We start from the raw sequence: 19,818 nt of genomic DNA, 5'->3' as shown, positions 1-19,818 counted from the left end.
CAAATGCCCCGCTCAGAGAGATTTAAATGGCAGGACACAGTGAAACGCTCACTTGTTGTGTTTTATGGAGTTTTGCCGCCCTCTGCTGGCGCTTGGGTGCGACTGATATTATAGGCTGAGCATGACCCATGAGCATTGTGTAAGTAATTATTGACAGCAACAATGGCGGGCTACTAGTTTATTTTTTGATTGAAAATTTTACAAATTTTATTAAAACGAAAACATTAAGAGGGGTTTTAATATCAAATTTCTCTAACTTGTACTAACATTTTTCTTTTAAGAACTACAAGTCTTTCTATCCATGGATCGCTTTAACAGAATGTTAATAATGTTAATGCCATCGTGTTGATTTATTGTTATAATAAATAGTCCTCATGTACCGTATGTTGAATATATATATCCATCTTGTGTCTTAGCTTTCCATTCCAACATTATTTTACAGAAAAATATGGCATATTTTATAGATGGTTTGAATTGCGATTAATTACGATTAATTAATTTTTAAGCTGTAATTAACTCGATTAAAAATTTTAATCGTTTGACAGCCCTAGTTCAAACGCATTTTTTTGGGAACAAGGAATAAAGGGGGAAAAAACTTGTTGAATTAAAGGGGCAATGCAACGGAAAATTGATCAGATCTTTAAGAGAGAGGACAGAGTTCATGAGATTTATTTTATTTGGGAGGTTCAGAACATCTTCCATGTTATTGTGCACTTTGGATTGTTTGTTCATTTATGTAACGCTACTTATTTATCTCTTTATAATTACACAAAAGGTCAATGTTTGCCTTCTCTTCAAAATATATTCCATTTCACTGTGCATTGTGTAAGTTATTTTTACTTTTTTTTTTTGTTTATGTCGTTTTTCCTATTTTATTGAATTGTTAAAACTGAGGTTTTGCTTTTAGATTTTAGGAAATGAGGAAAAATAAGTTATGTGGCGTTTTAGATGGAATTTTGTAAATCAGTGAAAAAATACAATTTTAAATTGAAATCAGTTTCTCCTTTATGCCTTATTCCGGTGTAATGCAGTAGCCAATGCATGCGTGAAACCAATCATTTATTCATTTTCCAAGCCGCTTATCCTTACTAGAGTCACTGGAGCCAATCCCAGCTAACTATGGGCAGGATGCGGGTACACTCTGAATCTGTTGCCAGCCAATCGCAGGGCACGAGGAGACGAACAACCATTCGCCAACACGGTCATACATAGAGATAAATTTAAAGTGTTCGATCAGCCTACCATACCATACATGTTTTTGGAATGTGGGGGGGAACCGGAGTACCCGGAAAAAACCCACGCAGGCACGGGGAGAACATGCAAACTCCACACAGGAAGACCATAACCCGTGAACCCTTAAAAGTGCGTATGACACCGAAAAGCATGTTTATTTCAGATTTTATGTAGTATTTTATGCTACTGAATAAAATGGACCGCTTGGATGTGTGTGGAAGCGATCGTTTTTTAGATTCCATTTTTAAATCCTGCGCTATGAAAATGAGTGACTTCCGGCTTCAGTCTAAGGTTTAGGACGAATGCGAATGTGACGTCACCCGGGTCAGCATCTCACAATAAAGCATTGCTTTATAGCATGAAGATGGACTGCGGATTCAGCTGATTTTGCGGATTAATTTGTTTATTTTTCTCATCACGCCAGCCAAACGGCTGCAGAAAGTTGTTGCTGCGCCATGGAGAGGCATGTGAGCCTTTTTGGGTTTCAAAAGGTTCCCATTCACCGCGGATATTGGCCAAAACAAGCCCTACTATTGTGGGACCAGTGAACTCAAGAGGAAGTGAGTAAACATCATATAATGTTTTTATTATGTCAAATACTGGGATCATGGCACACGTTTTAATACTGAGGTGGCTTGAATTTTGTGGCGGATTGTCCACCGAGAATGCCACTTGGCAGACGAACGACAGCTTTTTTGCACACACCCCTCTATACTCGACTTATTGCCCTCCTCGTGTGCCCGGTGTTCTGTCAAATTTTCAACCCAATTAGAAATAAAACTTTGTTTTAAAAATGGCTGCGAATACATCGATTACAAAGTAAACACGACAAACTTTCTTTAAATAAAGGACTATTTAGTTACGTTTGCTCAAGGACGGACATGTAGAAAACTTTTCCTCTGACACATCCTGACATGTTAGCTGCACAACAACTGAACGCCTCTCTCTCAGTTTACGTCTTTGCCGTGTGGTTAAACATTATTTTACGCCATATTGGTGTTGACCATGTGGCAGTTACGCGCTCCTCCGACGTCGGCCAGTTTGTCTGGCGGTACTCTCCAGCTGCTTCCCCGGCGTGCTCTCCTGTCCGCAGCAAGGGAACGAGCTTTAACTTGCTCGCCGCCGGGCAGGTTGCCGATCGGCGAAGACAATCGACAACCCCGCCGCCATTTGACATAATCGGGCAAGTTTTATGTGATTTTTCGCTTCGAAAAGCAGAAATAAGGCTTTGAGACATCACTCGGTTTGTTTACATTCTCCGAAGCCGGGCCAGGGAAATGACAAAAGTCGGACTAACTACGGTGGCATTAAATAGCGTTCGGGAGGTGCGACAGTAAAGGTGAAGTCGACAGTTTTGACATTATGGAGTAATTTTGCCATTTTGTACTGAATAAATGCATTTTTATTATTTCGTATTCCATTTATCACAAGACTGTTATTTGTCATGACCACACCATTTATTTAGCAATTGGGGAAAAACACGTCGATTAGAGGAATATCCTGTAAAAATATTGGAGTAGAGAGACTGAAACAATGACATTTTGCGGCTCTCGTTGTCACATTTTCCTTGTTCTGAATAATTCCCACTCAATGGACTATTCTAAATCAGATGAAACCATGACCTTGCCGACGTCATCCTCCTGTTGGGGACGCTAGAGCCTTATAATGGGAGGTCTGGCTAAACGGCAGATTAAAAGACTCATTTCTTGTCACCTGAGAATTGCCAAATTGTTGTATGTAGTCGAATCGTCTCAAAATATGATTCTAATTCACATAATAATGCTATTTAAGACTTTTTTTTTTTTTTTTTTAATCCTGTCGTATGCACTTTAATCTCCGAACTGTGAGGGGAACGTGCTAACCACTGCGTGTGTGTGAAACCTGTTGTGTTTTATTGTGTGTTATATTTATAACTGTGCCAAAAGCTGTTTGTGCATTTCAGTGGTTTTAGGACATTTTAAGCCACCTAACCAATCATCATCGTGTTTATAACTGCTTTACCACCTCCTTCCTTACTCCCCACTCCCGCTCTGCTCTCGCCCAGGAAGCTGTAACAAAATCAGACAACTGCATTTCTTTCAACCAAATTGTAGTAACGCGCCCCTTCACATCCTCAGTAAGGGTAATCATCATCGTCACAGCCCTTGCGTTGGGGCTGGTTTCCCGTCCCATTGCTTAGAGCTGACCAAGTGAGCTTGGCCCCTCCAGTACTGTCGGTCTTGTGCCACCAGATTTGCATCCTTCACGGTAAGTCTGTGTGTTGTTGGTGGTCGTCTCCAGCCTGCAGCCTTTGGTTCAAACTTCAGGTCGTCTGTTGTCGGGTGGTCAGGAGGAAGACTGAGAACATGGCCAAGCCAGTAACGGTAACGGCATTGCAAATACGGAAAAAGTAATTAATTAGATTGCTCACGACTGATAAAAAAAATAATAATAACGTCGTTATACTCTAACGCTGTTATAAACAAGACTGGTAACAAGACATGGAAAAGGGAACTGTTATATCGTTGTATGAACGCTTGTAACAGTTTTATTTTATTGTATGGCAGGGAAAATACGAGCTCAAAATTTCATCATTTTAATTTTTTCAAGCCAGCACGAGCCTGTGAATGAGTGCATCTCCATTGAAGAACACCAGAGAGCGTGCTAGCGTTGACTTTAGAATTCAACTCACAACCAGTGTGCACATTTTCTTAAAAGTGCCCAAAAAGCCAAACTATCACACAAACACACATTTTACCTTACTGACATTCCCACGTCATCTGTGAATTGCTAGACATCAGCCAGTCAATCATGATGTCACACCCCTTTTAACATTATACATGTCATAGTAAGCAAAAGTGACTACCAAAGTTATTTTAATACGGTATAAAAATAACAAAAAATACATTTTGAGTCCATTGCTAACTCTTGAATGCGATAGACGTCCAGTCCATTTAGGCTGGGAGGGGTTGGCGATCATTCAAGGTCAGTCATCTCAATCCAAATAGATTTAACGTCTATCGCTGTAAATGGCGGTAATAAGTTAAGTGGATAGAGTGCAAAGGAAATTCTTTTGTGTGTGTGTGTTGTTTTTTGTCCTTATAAAAGATTAAACGGGTTGAACGGCCAGCACGTGTCACCATTTAACAAACCAATCGCATAAATTAACCTCCGTGAAGTTGGCGCCCCATCAGATGCAAATTTATTGAAAAATAAATTTGTGTTAGGTTTGTGCTGAACAAAAATGTGTTTGCGCTGCCATCGTTTTTGAGATTTTAACAATTCTTTAATAGGTCAATCTGAAGTCAACCAGCCCCCCATTTTGATTAAAAATGGCTTAAAATTATGTCAATCGTTTGTGCTATGTTTGTGCTGGTTTGTACTGTGAAAATTTTCGTTTGTGAGAAATATTAATTTCGAGTGATGGCATCATGCAGCCCCCGATTTATTGCAAAATGGACCCGAAATGGTGCCATTCGTTTATCCTAAGTTTATGCTCGGTTGTGCTGTAAACATTTTCGTTTGTGCTGCTATCGTTTTATAGATATTGGCATATTAATTTCAAGTCACGACACCAATCGCAGCAACTCCGTAACGGCTGACAAAGCATAACAACTCTTTCAAGAACAGAATTGTGTCCCAACAACTAGCGCAAACATAGCACAAACAAATGGCACCGCTTCGGGTCCATTTTGCAGCAAATGGGGGGCTTGAGATAATAATTCCGAGTAATGACATGACTCGCAGCCGCGACAGAGGTGCTGCGATTGAAGGTCATCACTCGCAATTAATATGTCAACATCTATAGAACGATAGCAGCACAAAAGAAAATTTTTACAGCACAAATGTAGGATAAACCATTTCACCATTGCACCATTTCGGGTCCATTTTGCAACATATCTGCGTGACGTCATCACTTGAGATTAATATATCGATATCTCAAACATAATAGCAGCACAAACGAAATTTTTTTCAGCACAAACGTAGCACAAACTTCACGGAGGCCGCCAGAGTTTGATTTTTTTTTTTTTTTAGTTTTTCTTTTTTTTTTTTTTATGTAATAGGGACAGCGCGCATTGATGAACATCTTAAAGATGTAAATATGCAAGGTTAGTAAAAAAAAAATGCTAATTTACATCCACAGTCCCGAGGCAGGTTGAATTTCTAAACTGAATTCTTTTCGGCATCGAATACGAACACTCACTTTTTTAACATCAGAATTCCGCCACGAAAAAGTGCGTAGCAGAAGTTCAATCACAAAAAATTTACTTGCGCAAGATTTATTTTGTTGCAACATGAGGAAGAAATAATCCCTGTCTCTGTTTGGTTAGAGTAACCAAAACTTTTACTCAAGTAAGAGAAGTGTTACTTCAAAATAATATTACTCAAGTAAAAGTACTCATCCAAAAATTGTACTCAAGCACAAGTCAAAAAGTATTTGGTGAAAAGAGTACTCAAGTAATGAGTAACATTATGAATAAATGCTTAAAATGTTAGATTTATTTATTTATTTATTTATTTTAAACAATGGTATTTTTTTTCTCAGCACAAATACAGTGTATCAGAAAAGTGAGTACACCCCTATCATTTCTGCAGATATTTAAGTATATCTTTTCATGGGACAACACTGACAAGATGACACTTTGACACAATGAAAAGTAGTCTGTGTGCAGCTTGCCAGCTTATATAATTAATTTATTCCCCCCCAAAAAATAACTCAAAATTTAGCCATTAATATATAAACACCTGGCCACAAAAGGGAGTACACCCCTTTGAAAAAACGTACATCCCTAAATGTCAAAATTGAGTACTGCTTGTCATTTTCCCTCCAAAATGTCATGTGACTCGTTACAGGAGTGCTGTCAGCATTGCTGCAGAGATTGAAGAGGGGGGGGGGTCAGCCTGTTTGTGCTCAAACCATACGCTGCACTCTACATCAAATTAGTGTGCATGGCTATCACCCAAGGAGAAAGCCTCTTCTGAAAACGGTACATAAGAAAGCCCGCAAACAGTTTGCTGAAGACATGTCAACAAAGCACATGGATTACTGGAACCATGTCCCATGGTCTGATGAGACGAAGATTAATTTGTTTGGTTCCGATGGTCTCAAGCATGTGTGGTGGCGACTAGGTGAGGAGTACAAAGATAAGTGTGTCATGCCTACAGTCAAGCATGGTGGTGGGCATGACCCGCACTACTGACTACTTTGCATTGTGTCAAAGTGTTATTTTGTCAGTGTTATCCCATGAAAAGATATACTTTAATATCTGCAGAAATGTGAAGGGTGTACTCACTTTTGTGATACACTGTATATATAGATGACCTGTTCATATTATGCTGTATGATAACAAATTACATAACCACATTAAACCAAAGAAAAACAAATAATAATAATTACGGCGCGATAAAAGAAACTACAGAAATGAGTCATTATTCGTTCAAGAGTGCCCTCTAGTGGAGAAAAAATATTTCCTGTTATGAAACTATAATTATCATACCGCTGTTTTTACGTGGTCAATTGGTGCCAAATAAAAACTGGGAGAGAGACTAAAATCTGCGCTTATAAGTCAAGTTGACGACTGCGCTCTATGTCTAATACTTCCTTTATTACGGTGCTTTAAAGATGCCACGTGATTGAAACGGCCGGCGTGATCAAAGAACGGCAAGCTTGAGTCTGATTGGTGTATTGGAGTCATGTGATTATTGTTGCGACGTCTCATTGGTGAAATTGAGCACTGTTGGCACTATGGCAAAAAAAAAAAAAAAAAAGTGAAATCTAATATGTAGAATAAAGAGGAAAAATGTAACGACTCACGTAGCCCAAAGTAGCGGAGTATGAGTAGCATTGCTTTTTCAAAAATCTACTCAAGTAAAAGTAAAAAGTATGGTATAGTCAAACTATTCTTAGAAGTACATTTTTCTCAAAAAGTTACTCAAGTAAATGTAATGAAGTAAATGTAACGCGTTGCTACCCACCTCTGCTGATATGATTGCATTTTAATTTTTTGTTACTGAATTTTTTGTAACTGATTTTTTCACCACAAATTTTTTTGTAACTGGATTTTTTTTTGCGGCTGAATTTTTGTGGCAGGATTTTTTGTGGCTCACATTTGTTGCAGAAAAAAACTAGAAGTTGAAATTCCAACCCCAGTGCCACAGATTTACTTCCATAACGCAATCAACCACAAACTGTTCTCTTCCGTTGCTGTCAAATTCCTGTCATCTTGCTTTTGCGCTCTCCTTGCTGTGATCTTCATGTAATGGAGGGCGACTTCCCTTAAATTTGTGATCTACTTCCTGTAATGGGGGTCCACTTCCTGTGAATGTCACTGTCTCTTCCTTCTGATAATGATTGACCACTTCCTGTCATCTTACTACTTACTGCAAAGGTGTTGTCCTTCCTGAAATTTTTCAATAATTGTGTAGTTCTTGCCATTTTTTCTACTTCTGGTATTATCGACCTGCCGTGATATTCTTTTCCTGTAATGAGGCACCACTTTCTGTCATCTTCCTGTGAGGATAGTTTACTTCATGTCGTCAGCCCATCACGACCATTTAATTTCCGTAATCTTCTTCCAATTCGGACCTCCTGGCGGCGTTGACCTGGTCCGTCGGGCCCTCCTTTTTGGTCTCTGTGGTGACCTCTGTGTAGGCAGGTTCAGCTTGCGGTTGGATCGGAGGCTGGACGGCGACCTCGGCTTCGGCCCCAACTTCGGCGTCTGCGACCTCCTGGCCTTCGGACACGGCTCGTTCCTTCTTGATTTTGATCCTGAAACTTTCCTTGGTGGGAGCCTTCTTGGCGATGTTTTCCTTGAAGCGCTCTCCGCTCTGCTTGAGGCGCTCGCCTGCCTGGTGCATCTTCTCACGGCGCTCGGGCGGCATCACCTTCTCGCCCAGGTTGTGGAACTTGGTGCCCAGGTTGTCTTTGGTCTTGCTCATGTTTTCCTTGGAGAAGGCCGCCTTCAGAGTCTCCGTGCTCTTTACCATGGACTTCTTAAATCGCGCCGCCCGGGAAGGGTCGGACTCTTCCACGCTCAGGTACTCCTCGTCTGAGGAGAGGTCGGCGGGGACGTCGTAAGAATCTGGTTCCAGATCCAGAGCCTCCAGGCCCGGCTTTGGGCTCTTGGTGACGGCCACCGACGGGACCTCGGTGTCTCCCTGAGGAAGTCACAACAACAAGGTCTCAAACTTCTCTGTGTAAATGATGAAACTAGCTAAGCTAGGAAAAAACTTCCTGTTCATTATGCTATCTTTACCTTTTCATGCACAAATGATGTGTTTTTTTTTTTTTTTTTTTTTTACAGTGCTGGCCAAAAGCCTTGGTACCCCTGCAATTTTGTCAGATAATGCTCAATTTTCCCAGAAAATTATTGCAATTAGAAATGCTTAGGTTGTAATATCTTCATTTATTTTGCTTGCAATGAAAAAAACACAAAAGAGAATGAAAACAATTTTAAATCATTATCATTTTACACAAAACTCAGACAAAAAGTATTGGCACACTCAGCCTAATACTTGCTAGCACAATCTTTAGACAAAATAACTGCGAACAACTGCTTCCTTTATGCCTCGATGAGTTTCTTACAATGCTCTGCTGGAATTTTAGACCATTTTTCTTGGGCCAACTGCTCCTGGTCCCTGAGATTTGAAGGGGGCCTTCTCCAAACTGCCATTTTCAGATCTCTCCACAGGTGTTCTATGGGATTCAGGTCTGCACTCATTGTTGGCCAGTTTAGAAGTCTCAAGTGCTTTCTCTCAAACTATTTTCTAGTGCTTTTTGAAGTGTGTTTTGGGTCATTGTTCTGCTGGAAGACCCATGACCTCTGAGGGAGACCCAGCTTTCTCACACAGGGCCCTATATTATGCTGCAAAATTTGTTGCTAGTCTTCAGACTTTATAATGCCATGCACACAGTCAAGCAGTCCAGTGCCAGAGGCAGCAAAGCAACCCCAAAACATCAGGGAACCTCCGCCATGATTGGCTGTGTGGACCATGTTCTTTTCTTTGAAGGCCTCGTTTTTTTCCCCAATAAACTGTATGTTGATGGATTTTCCTAAAAAGCTCTACTTTCGTCTCATCTGACCAGAGAACATTCTTCCAAAATGTTTTTGGCTTTCTCGGGTAAGTTTTGGCAAACTCCAGCCTGACTTATTTATGTCTCTGGGTCAGACGTGGGGTCTTCCTGGGTATCCTACCATAGAGTCACTTTTCATTCAGACAGCGACAGATAGTATGGGTTGACACTGTTCTTTATCCACCATCTGCACAATCTTTCGTTGAAATCTCTCGTCAATTTTTCTTTTCCGTCCACGTCTAGGAAGGTTAGCCACAGTGCCATGGGTTTTACATTTATTGATGATACTGCGCACGGTAGACACAGGAAAGTTCAGGGGATGACATGTTGCCCTGAGATTGCCCATGCTTCCTCACAACTTTGCTTCTCAAGTCCTCAGACAGTTCTTTGATCTTCTTTCTTTTCTCCATGCTCAATAAGGTACACAGAAGGACACAAGACAGAATTTGAGTCAACTTTAATCCATTTTAATAGGCGGCAAGTGTGATTTAGTTAATGTCACCACCTGTTATGTGCCACAGGTAAGAAACAGGTTGTGTTAATTACACAAATTAGAGAAGCATCACATAATTTTTCAAAGGGTGCCAATACTTTTGTCCAGCCCATTTTTGGAGTTTTGTGTAAAAGGATAATGATTTTTTTTTAAATTCATTCTCTTTGGTGTCTTTTCATTGCAAGCAAAATAAATGAAGATATTACTACCAATGCATTTGTAATTGCAATCATTTTCTGGGAGAAACTGAGCATTATCTGACAGAATTGCAGGGGTGCCAATACTTTTGGCCAGCACTGTAACACTTCCAGGACACTCAGTTAATTCATTTACTGCCACTGACAGCCGTAATTCGCCCCTCTCGGTTAAATGGATTTGACGTCTAGCGCCATCAATAGCACTGAAACATGAGCATTCACAGCTAATGCCAACTTTAGAGCGTTATTTGAACATTAAAATAATAATTAACATTTAAATGAAATGAAATAAAATATATAATATTGTCTTAAAAAGTGCAACAAAAAATAGTGTAATCCTAATTAAAAAATAAAAACATAGGATTTTAATTTATAATGAAACTTGGAGGGGGGGGGACAAATATTGAATCAAAATTGATAGAAATAGAAGAAAATGGAGAAAATGAGTTAAAAAGCTTTGAAAATGAAAGTTAAAAAATATTTGGGGGGAATACAAATGATTTTATTAATAAATTTACTTTTTCATTTTCAATTATTTATTTAAAAACATCTTTTTAAAAAATTCAAAATTTTCTTTATTAACCTTTTTATGATTTTTTCAAATTTAGGATTTTGTCATTTTATCTGTATCTTTCAGGTTAATTTTCTACATTCAAGCATTTCTTGTAAATCAATATCATTTTCAGCTACCTATGTATTCCTTCAGTTAGTTCAGTAGCCGACAATATCAGCTGATAAAAGCATTTTAAAATTATGTCGAATAATATCGACATCGATTTTTCCAGTGTGTTTTGGGCCAATATGCATATGGTAGTGCTTCATTGGCACTTTGCTCTTGCACTTGATCCAAAAAACTGATGTTGCACAATTTTGAGTTGAACAATAAACATTATTAAAGCATTCAGTGGGTCATCACAATACAATTAGCCCTAATATGTTAGGTCTGCGACTAGCAGTATCAGTTTTGGAGTTAAACGATATGGGGATATCGGTTCAAAAGTCATTAATCGGACAACTCTACCTTCAGTGCTTTATGTATATTTGTTAACTCACTACCATTGACAACAAAAGATGTCCAATCATGTAGCTCTTTTCCTCCCTTTGCTGTGAATTTAAATGACCAATGTTCATTTGCTGTTAGCCTCCTAGTTCAAATTGATTGGACGTCGACTAGTGATGAACCATAGATTTCATAATGATATTGACGGGACATAGGGCGCAGGGCCTGCTTTGTTGGCGTGGCCGTCAATGCTGACCGAGTGGAAACACTACGAGCTTTTTTTGTTGAAAATTCTTGTGAGTAAATGCTAATCCCTGAATTCTTTATAGATATGGACGCAAAACAGTCTTGATCCTTGGTTAAAAGCAAAATAAAAGTGCAGCTAGCATTTATTTTACGAAAATATGTCGAAGTACGATGCTAGTCTGTTAGTCAATGTAAACAGAGATGAATTCTTTATAGATATGGACGTAAAACAGTCTTGATTCTTGGTTAAAAGCAAAAAAAAAAAAAAAAAAAACCCAAAAAACGTGCAGTTAGCATTTACTTTACGTAAATGTGTCGAAGTATGACGCTAGTCTGTTAGTCAATGTGGCGGCCGCCATATATAAACAGCTTTTTTGGTGAAAATTCTTATGAATAAATGCTTTATAAATATGAACGTGAAACAGTCCCAATTCTTTGTTAAAAGAGCAACAAAAACGGGCAGATAGCATTTATTTTACATAAATATGTCAAAGAATGATGCTAGTCTGTTAGACAATATGGTGACAGCCTTAGAACAAAAAAGCTTTTTACGTTGAAAATTCATGTGAAAAAAAAACGAAAAATTTAATAATTACCTTGAATCCTCGAACAAATCATTCTTAAGACAATCTTTCCTGTTTGTATGCGATAAAGCTGTAGTACTTTTTCAACCTAAATCCGGCGTTGGATAGCTCCATGTATCGCTGCGACCGACTGCGAATAACTGAAGCGGATTGTGGGATGGCCGCAATGAAAGTCGAATCTGACCCGTCAATATAATTATAAAGTGTATGGATGAACTCATTTAAATACTTTTAATTTAGTTTGTAGACAGCTGCATGATTGGATGTTTATCACTGTCAATGGCATTGAAAGAGTTATACTCGCCGCTTCCTGGCCTGCGCGCTGTCAGTGGTGACTGTTGAAGACAGCAGGTGGAGGGCTGTGTGGGGGGTGTATAGCTCTCTCAGAATAGGACCTTATGTCAAAGACTGTCAGCAGCTGCTGGCTAAGCTCCGGTTACCCTCGCGGTTAACTATTTCATAAATGCACAAATGAACTTTCTAGATAGTCTTGTGAACACAAACTTTGAAGTCATATTACTCTGCCATTCGTGAACTGATTGTTATGAAACTTGTAGTATGGCCTATGTAGTATGGCCCGGTATCTTACTCAGAGCCCGATTTGTATTTTTTTGTATCTGGGATGATTAATTATCAGTGGTGTTATAGCTAGGAGTTAGCAAGTACAGGGCAGCCTTCTCTCGGTTAGGAATTTGCCAGTAGGTGGCATGCCTGTGTTGTCTCTAGATTATGAGTTAGCCAGTAGAGGGCAGCCTTCAGCCTGTAGTAGCAAACAAGTGCTTGTAATTAATAAAAATAGTTTTAAAAAATTGAAACGTTACAATTAGATTTTTTTTATTTTAAAAGAGAGTATATTTAATCTTTGTTGTTGTTGTTGTTTTTTGACTAAAATTATTTTTTTTTTCAAATTAGCCAGTATAGAGCAGCCTGATGTAAGTTAGTAGTTTGCCACTAGAGGGCAATGCAGACTTTTTGTTCATACGAGTGTGCCCCAGCATACGAACAGGCTGAGGACAAAACTATGAGGAAGACCAGTCAACCACTTCTCTCTGTGTAGCAGAACATTTCCTGTATGTAAATTGTTTTGTCAAGTAGTGTCCAAAACAAATTCACTCCATTAATTCCATTAAGTACTGCAGTCTCACCAGTCCATCACAGCGACTTACGGGTCCATTGTGTTTTAAATAGAGCGGTACCTCTACATACGAAGTTTATTCGTTCCAGGACCTTGTTTGTAAGTCGAAATGTTCGTATTTCGAGCAGGATTTTCCCATAAGAGTACATTATAATTCCATTAATTCGTTCAACAGCCCGAAAACCTACACTAAATCCTTAATAAATACATCTGTTATTACTACAAATGGCAATTACACATAGCAAAACAAACAAATTGTGAATAAAAATGGGAATAATACAAAAGTATAATAATAATAATTAATAATCCTTTGAATAATGTAAGGAATCAGGTTCTAATGTGCCGGGTGTGTTTTGCGTGCTGTACCTGAACGCACCACGTGGCTGACGTCACAGTGAGAGAGAGAGTGCTGAAGAGATTTTACTTCCTCTTTTAATGTTTTGTTGCTGGCGTCAACTGCGCCTGACAGTAGGCATGTTGTGTTGTACAAGTTGATGGAATAAATGATTAGAAACCTGAAAAAGCTGGCGATTTCTTTGGCGATGTTACCACAATAATAATTGTCACCTTAACTAATAAAGACAAGGCAAACAGAGGTCAGAGGTGGACCGTCGAGATCAGAGACATTCTACGGCCGTACTGTCGAGCCAGTTCACGTACGTGGACACCACGTTCATATTTTTTCATCTTTTCCATCTTTATTTCAATGGTAAGCGTGTCCCTTTTCCTTTTTTCACCACCTGCACTAATCTTCTTGGAACCCATGTTGATTTCTCTCACATGAAAAATCTGCCGTGCATCCGTCTTGCGGGAAAACAAAGAAAATGCGACGCTTTCATAAATCATCGTTATTTCGAGCATTCCGTCGGATGGAGAAACAAATGGCGAAACAAATTTTACGTCAGATGTCGAAAAGATTGTGTCGAAGCGATCGTATGTCGAGGTACCACTGTAGTTGTTTTGTGTCTCTTGCAGTCCTTAAATTAAATGAGCATGAGTCGCAGCCTTAAAAACAACTCATAACCTACAGGCAACAATAAGTCCACACTGCCCATTACTGGCTAACTCCGAACCTTACAGGCAAAATACTGTAAGTCCGCATCAGCTCCGATACAAAAATATCAAAAACTAGGCTCCAAGCAAGGATGGATACTAGGCCTTGCAAAATTGTCACCAAGTTTCAAAACGATTGGTTCATGAATGATGGAGGAGTAGCACTTCAAAGTTAGTGTCCACCGGAATAAGCACAACCTAAGTGGCTACTTGACAGGCATTCAATTAGGTTAGCAAGAAGAGGAGGAAACATTGAAAGTGAGATGTACAGGAATAGAATTTTAGGCATTGCTGAGGAGGAAATTAGGTGCAGAAAAGGAACAATACTGTATTAGAAAGAGGAGTGGGGAAGCCCTAGAGGAAGATTAAAACGAGAAACTGTGTTAGGTGCAGTGGAAGAAAATAAGGATAGGAAGAAGTGAAGTGGAGAAGAGGAGGAAGTGATGTCAAAGGAAGCATAACATAGCCGTGGGTAGAGGAAGATCAATTTATGTGTATGACCTGGTAGATGACGACTCTGAACTTGTTCCTGGTGAGCAGCTCGTCCTGGGTGCTTTCCACCTTCTTCACACGGCCATTCTGCTTTTCCACGCGGGCTCGGACGTCCTTGACGTTGGCGCTGACTTTTCGCGTCTTCTGCAGAACCTTGTCCAGGCAGCTGCTGGTGTCAGAGTGCTCCTTGGTCAACTTCAGGACATCATCCTGAATGCTACGGATGTTGTTCTCCAGATCCAGCTGTCGCTCTTCCATGCGCTGCTGGCCCGACTGCACGTTGTCGATAATCCCAGCCACGCGCTCCAGCAGAGACAGGATGCTCAGGGCACTGATGGGCTTCCCCTCCTCGTCTTCCATCCCCACGATCTCCAGTTTCTCTGTGACACCGTACTTTGGCTGTTCCATCTCCTCCAAGGGTTTTACCAGGTTCCGGATTTGGGGAAGAAAGCTCTGGCTTCAGAGGGAATAAAATCTCACTTTGGGCAACCGGGTTCAGTTACGGTGAAGGTTTGAGCGAGAAGATTGCTTTAGCACTGACGTTCTAAATTTGGGAACAAGATTCCAGGTATGGGGTAGAGGTTTTAGGGTGATAGGCTCTCTTTTAAGGAAAGGCTTTGAGTTTAGGGATGAAGTCTCCAGGTTTGGGAGTGAGGAATCCAGCTGTAGAGTAGAAGGCTCTGGCTCCAACTTTCGTAAGTTCCGTACAGGGGGTGAGAATGCTGTGGTTACAAAGAGATCCAAGCCCAGTGACCCGCTGGGATGACTGGTCGCAGGAGAGAGGGGTAACTCCACCCAACCCCTCAATAAAAAAGGGAAGCATCTGGCAGTGAGGCCAGCTGCTAAAAATACAGCTCCAGTAATAAGACACTCAGACAATTTGGGGAATGCCACGGGTACGATCCCAAGTCCTGCTGGTATCGGGTATTTTCTTGCTATTTTCTCGCTCCAAAGCGTTAGAAAATCTCACAGCTAACATTAACATCAACACTTTGATAGTCACTCTGCCAAAGAGATCTCCAGCTTAAAGGACACCCTACCCCCAAGAGTCCAAAGACTGGGAAGTTATTCTGGGAAGACCAAATGGATCTCTTTGGTGCTTTGACTTGTTGAGAATGTGACTAGTCATGCGTCACCGATGACTTTCATGCTACCTGCACATGAAAAAAACTACTCATTTCATTTCCGTGACAACTTTAAAATCCCTACGTTAGCTGGGCAAGCCAAAATCAGTTAGCGACATGAAATAACTAGCCAACAACTGCGTGCAACTACACCAACAGAAATTGTGTTATTATTAGTCTAAATTTACTTCACTAATCCACCCCACCCCTAAGGAATTAAAAATGTAACTGATGACCGTTCCTCTCATTCTGCACTACATACGCACAGATTGCCACAGATGCAAGACCGTATATAACACATGTGTCAAGCTCAAGGCCCCTGGGCCTGATCCAGCCCGCTGTATGTGTGGTCCACAAAAGTGCGTCATGTGCGTCGACTTTTTGGTTCTCAATAAAATCAAATTGAAAGAATATTTTTCCCCCTATTAAAAAAAATATTTTCTTCAATTTATTCATTTTGAAAATGTCATTCTAATTAATTTACGGACTACGACTGGACAGCAATAAATGTCCATTCCAATATGACTGGGAGGGCTGGCAATGGCAGTGAACCATGATCACTCAATGCCAACCATCCCATTTCAAACAGATTGGACGTCTGTCACTGTCCAAGGCAGTGAATGAGTTTTTAAAAAGGTAAAAATAGATTTAAATAAATTTAAAAAAATATATATCAGTGGGTTTTGCCTCCCTTTTTTTTTTATTTTTTATTTTTATTTTTATTTTTAAATTTTAAAAAATAGAAAAGAAAAAGGAGAACATTTAAAGTATTAAAAAACACAAACTTAAATACAATAATATACATATAAAATTAAGTAACTTCTGTGGAGATTGTTGGGACTAGTAGTATTGCATGTGAAATCCCATCAATCAGCAAGTAAGTTAAACTTTGGCACTCTCTGCTGGCCAAAATGTGTGTTGCAGAAAAAGGTCTATTTAAGGCGATAATGACCATAGACCAGTGTTTTTCAATCTTTTTTGAGCCACGGCACACTTTTTTCATGTAAAAATAAATCCGAAGACATATCAACAGCAAAAATAGAAATGTAAAAACGAATTTCTGTAGCCTATATTAATGATGTATAGTCGTGCACTGAATAGGAATCAAACAGAGACAAAGAAAAACTCATATTACAAGCATATTTTTACTCAATCAGTGTGACTGGTTATATTGCATTTTTTTGCAGCCTTTTTAATTTTCGTCTTGGTCTTCTGGTTGAAATACCATTTAGTCTCTAGTAACTTCAAAGCCATCTTTCGTTTTTTAAATCCTTGTCTATCTATGTCACTGTTATAGTTTCGCTACCTAGCCTCTAGCTCTAATGCCAGTCTTATCTCTTGTCACTACTCGATTGCGACGGGCTACCAGATCGAGACAGACTGCTACTGCTCATGCGCGGACCGACACCACTTTCTCTCGAGCGATGACAATAGATATAGATATGTACGTGTTAGATTAAAGCATGAAAAATACATTTTTCTTTTATTGGGTGATTTTGTTTTTTAACCATCCAATGATTATGAAGTAACCATAATGACTTCAAATGTTAAAACTGTTTTACTGTACATGTGTAGAACATAAACTCAAACAAACTATACTAACATATGCATATACAGGACTATAGGCATTCCTTCACCCCTTATCTGAAAAACCTTGTATGTTATAACGAAGTCTGTAATGTTCAAGTAAAGTTTTTGGTTCAAAATTTTCAGCGTGGTCTCTGAAGGGTTTATTTGGGGTGAGTGGAGAGAAAAAAAACAGGTATGTAAGAAAAGCAATTTTTAAATTCTTGAAAGGCATAAATTGATGTAAAGATTGTACGGGTGCTGTACATTTTCTACACTGGATGAAAGTATGCGGCTGAAAATTGATTGCAAGAAGAAGAATTTTAACGCGTATGCTAAGTACGGCTACACAATTGCGACTGGCTGTTCACGTGACTGCGCTATGTCACTTCCTCCGTTAGCTTTATGCTTATAAATGCGAGAGATTCGGACATATGAATTAATTATTCTTCGAATGGTCTGGCATGTGGGTTTTATAATAATGTTTTATATGTCTGAATTTAACATATAAATCACCTTAGGGACATCGCGGCAGATTAAAAAAAAAAATCTTTTGATTAATGGCGGATTGCAAGCAACTTTCATGTTCATACCGCCATCTAGTGTACAAGAATATGCAAAGCCTATGCTTTCACCCTTACGATCTAGACATATATTTAATGTCTTTCAAGAATTTAAACAGTGCAGTCCCAAGTAAACCCTTCGGAGACCATTATCACCAAAAAAAGAAAGAAAAATGTTTATTTATTGTTTAATCTATTACGTACATATCTAAATCTCCAGTCATCCCTCAAGAGAAAATGGTGTCGGTTCGTGCATGCACAGTAGCTATCCGACGCGATCTGGTAGCACGTCAAGATTGGGTACTGACATGCGTCACTAAACAAAGTAATTAGCTACCTATTAACATCTACTGATATGGAAAATTATTGCACTGATCATTGTACAGCACACACTCAGCAACACCACATTTGCGGATTCATTGTCAGCAAACATTTTTAACATCGATTAGGTGAAAGTATATGATTTTCCACAGAACACCAGACACTACGCCACGGCACAGTGCCTTGGCACAGTGGTTGAAAAACACTGCCATAGACATTAAAACGTCAATAGAGGGTTTATAATGTTTTAGCAGTATATATTGTCATGTCGTACAGCACCATCTACGAAGTGTGTATTTTCTACAATGTTGGAACGTGCAAATTAGTTGGATGTCTAAGGACAACAAATACAGTTTTGGCAGAAAAGCAAAGAGAAAAACCCAAGCCTTTTTGCCATATTTTGTTGAAAAAAAAAACTTTTTTTATTCAAAGCATACATGCAAGTCAACACATTGAACTCACGGTAAGACGATCAATAACGACAAGACAAACGTTCGGGGAGGGAGGGGCCGTTTGTAGGTTGGGGGGTGCTGGTGATGATCATTAAAAAATGTTAAAAATGACAAAATTGAGACAACATTTGTTGACTCATCACGGCCTTCATGACCCCGCCCCAACGCTACATGCTAAGCTAACCAACATAACACGACATCACGAGCACAATCTTTCCGTTTTAAACCTTAATCACTTGTCACAACGCTAACACACGTTTTATGATTGTCGCTTTGGCTCTCCTCGATGCGGTTGAGCGGAAAAGCAAGCTGAAAACATTTCTTGTGCTGTCAAAAAAATGGGGGCTAGCTGTGTTGCTATGCTAATACTGATAACGGCATGAGAGAAAAAGCCAAAATCAAACTGTTTTTGTGTCACTGTGTGTATTTGTGGGCAGGTGATCATATATGTTTAAGTGTGCAACCTGGGCCAACCTGTTTAAACTAGCTGCATTTGTCACATTCACGTAGCTGTTTTTCTCCTTGGCAAAAATTGCCTCACCATTTTTAAATGCTTTCACCGTTCAAGTATAAATCAAAAGAAAATACTCTGATACTTTTAAATTGAACACAAGTCTTGAAAGTAATGAAAATATACCATAAAAATTAAAGATGTCACAGTGTCGGCTAGGCCAGCGGTTCTCAACCTGGGGTCCCCAGATGTGCAAAAAAATTTGGTGACAGCGCTATTTGGGATTTGTTTGTTTATAAGAGAGCTTTATATAGAATTGTCTTATTTTTCTGTGTAGAGAATACAGGCTTCTTTTCCTGAAACAATAGCTATAAGAGTTTTAAATTTACAGCACTGGAAAAAAAAATGTCCTAGCAAGAACATGTGTCTAGGTCCTAGTAAAAAAAGATCTCATCACACTTAAAATAAGATAAAATCCCTTAAAAAGCATAATTTCAGTACATATATCCATATAAAAGCTTACTTTGAGACAATTTTTACATGTTACATTGGCAGAGATTTTTTTCCCATCGCATTACAGTACATTCCCGTGGAAAAGTGTCAAAAGAATTATACGATTTAGAAGTAAACATGAATTCCGGCTAGGATTATGTCAGGGGGACATTCCGTCAAAGAAGTTCCTGGACCCAAAAAGTTTGAGAACCCCTGGTCAAAACATTCAAAGAAGGTGGCTGACAATTCCCTTTGCAGCCTTCAAAATAAAGGTCTAGTCAGACAAAGTGGAAGGAAACCAATCACTTGAAATTAAAGCTGATGTTAGTGTGTTTGCTCGAATGATCGCACGAAATACGAGAG

General features: G+C 39.3%; 1 protein-coding gene across 1 annotated transcript; it reads right to left on the bottom strand.

Annotated features, from left to right (window-relative positions):
• Positions 1-5,801: 5,801 nt before the first annotated feature.
• Positions 5,802-19,793, bottom strand: cavin4a (caveolae associated protein 4a). The gene is made up of 2 exons (XM_057856579.1): positions 14,496-19,793; positions 5,802-8,370 (listed from the first exon to the last, which is right to left on the bottom strand). The coding sequence occupies exons 1-2, from the start codon at positions 14,892-14,894 to the stop codon at positions 7,768-7,770; spliced, it is 1,002 nt and encodes a 333-aa protein (XP_057712562.1). The 5' UTR covers positions 14,895-19,793; the 3' UTR covers positions 5,802-7,767.
• Positions 19,794-19,818: the final 25 nt, after the last annotated feature.

The sequence above is a fragment of the Corythoichthys intestinalis genome, chromosome 14 (assembly GCF_030265065.1).
Source record: "Corythoichthys intestinalis isolate RoL2023-P3 chromosome 14, ASM3026506v1, whole genome shotgun sequence".
In the NCBI taxonomy this organism is placed as follows: Eukaryota; Metazoa; Chordata; class Actinopteri; order Syngnathiformes; family Syngnathidae; genus Corythoichthys; species Corythoichthys intestinalis.
The sequence above is the reverse complement of the archived record's forward strand: the minus strand, read 5'-3'. Positions and strand labels throughout refer to the sequence as shown.

Bases quoted from the DNA above. Each gene is read 5' to 3' on its own strand.
- cavin4a (XM_057856579.1), bottom strand. From the start codon at position 14,894: ATGGAACAGCCAAAGTACGGTGTCACAGAGAAACTGGAGATCGTGGGG. The intron at 8,371-14,495 runs GTCATACACATA...TGACTTCCTCAG, and splicing joins TCAGAGTCGTCATCTACCAG to GGAGACACCGAGGTCCCGTC.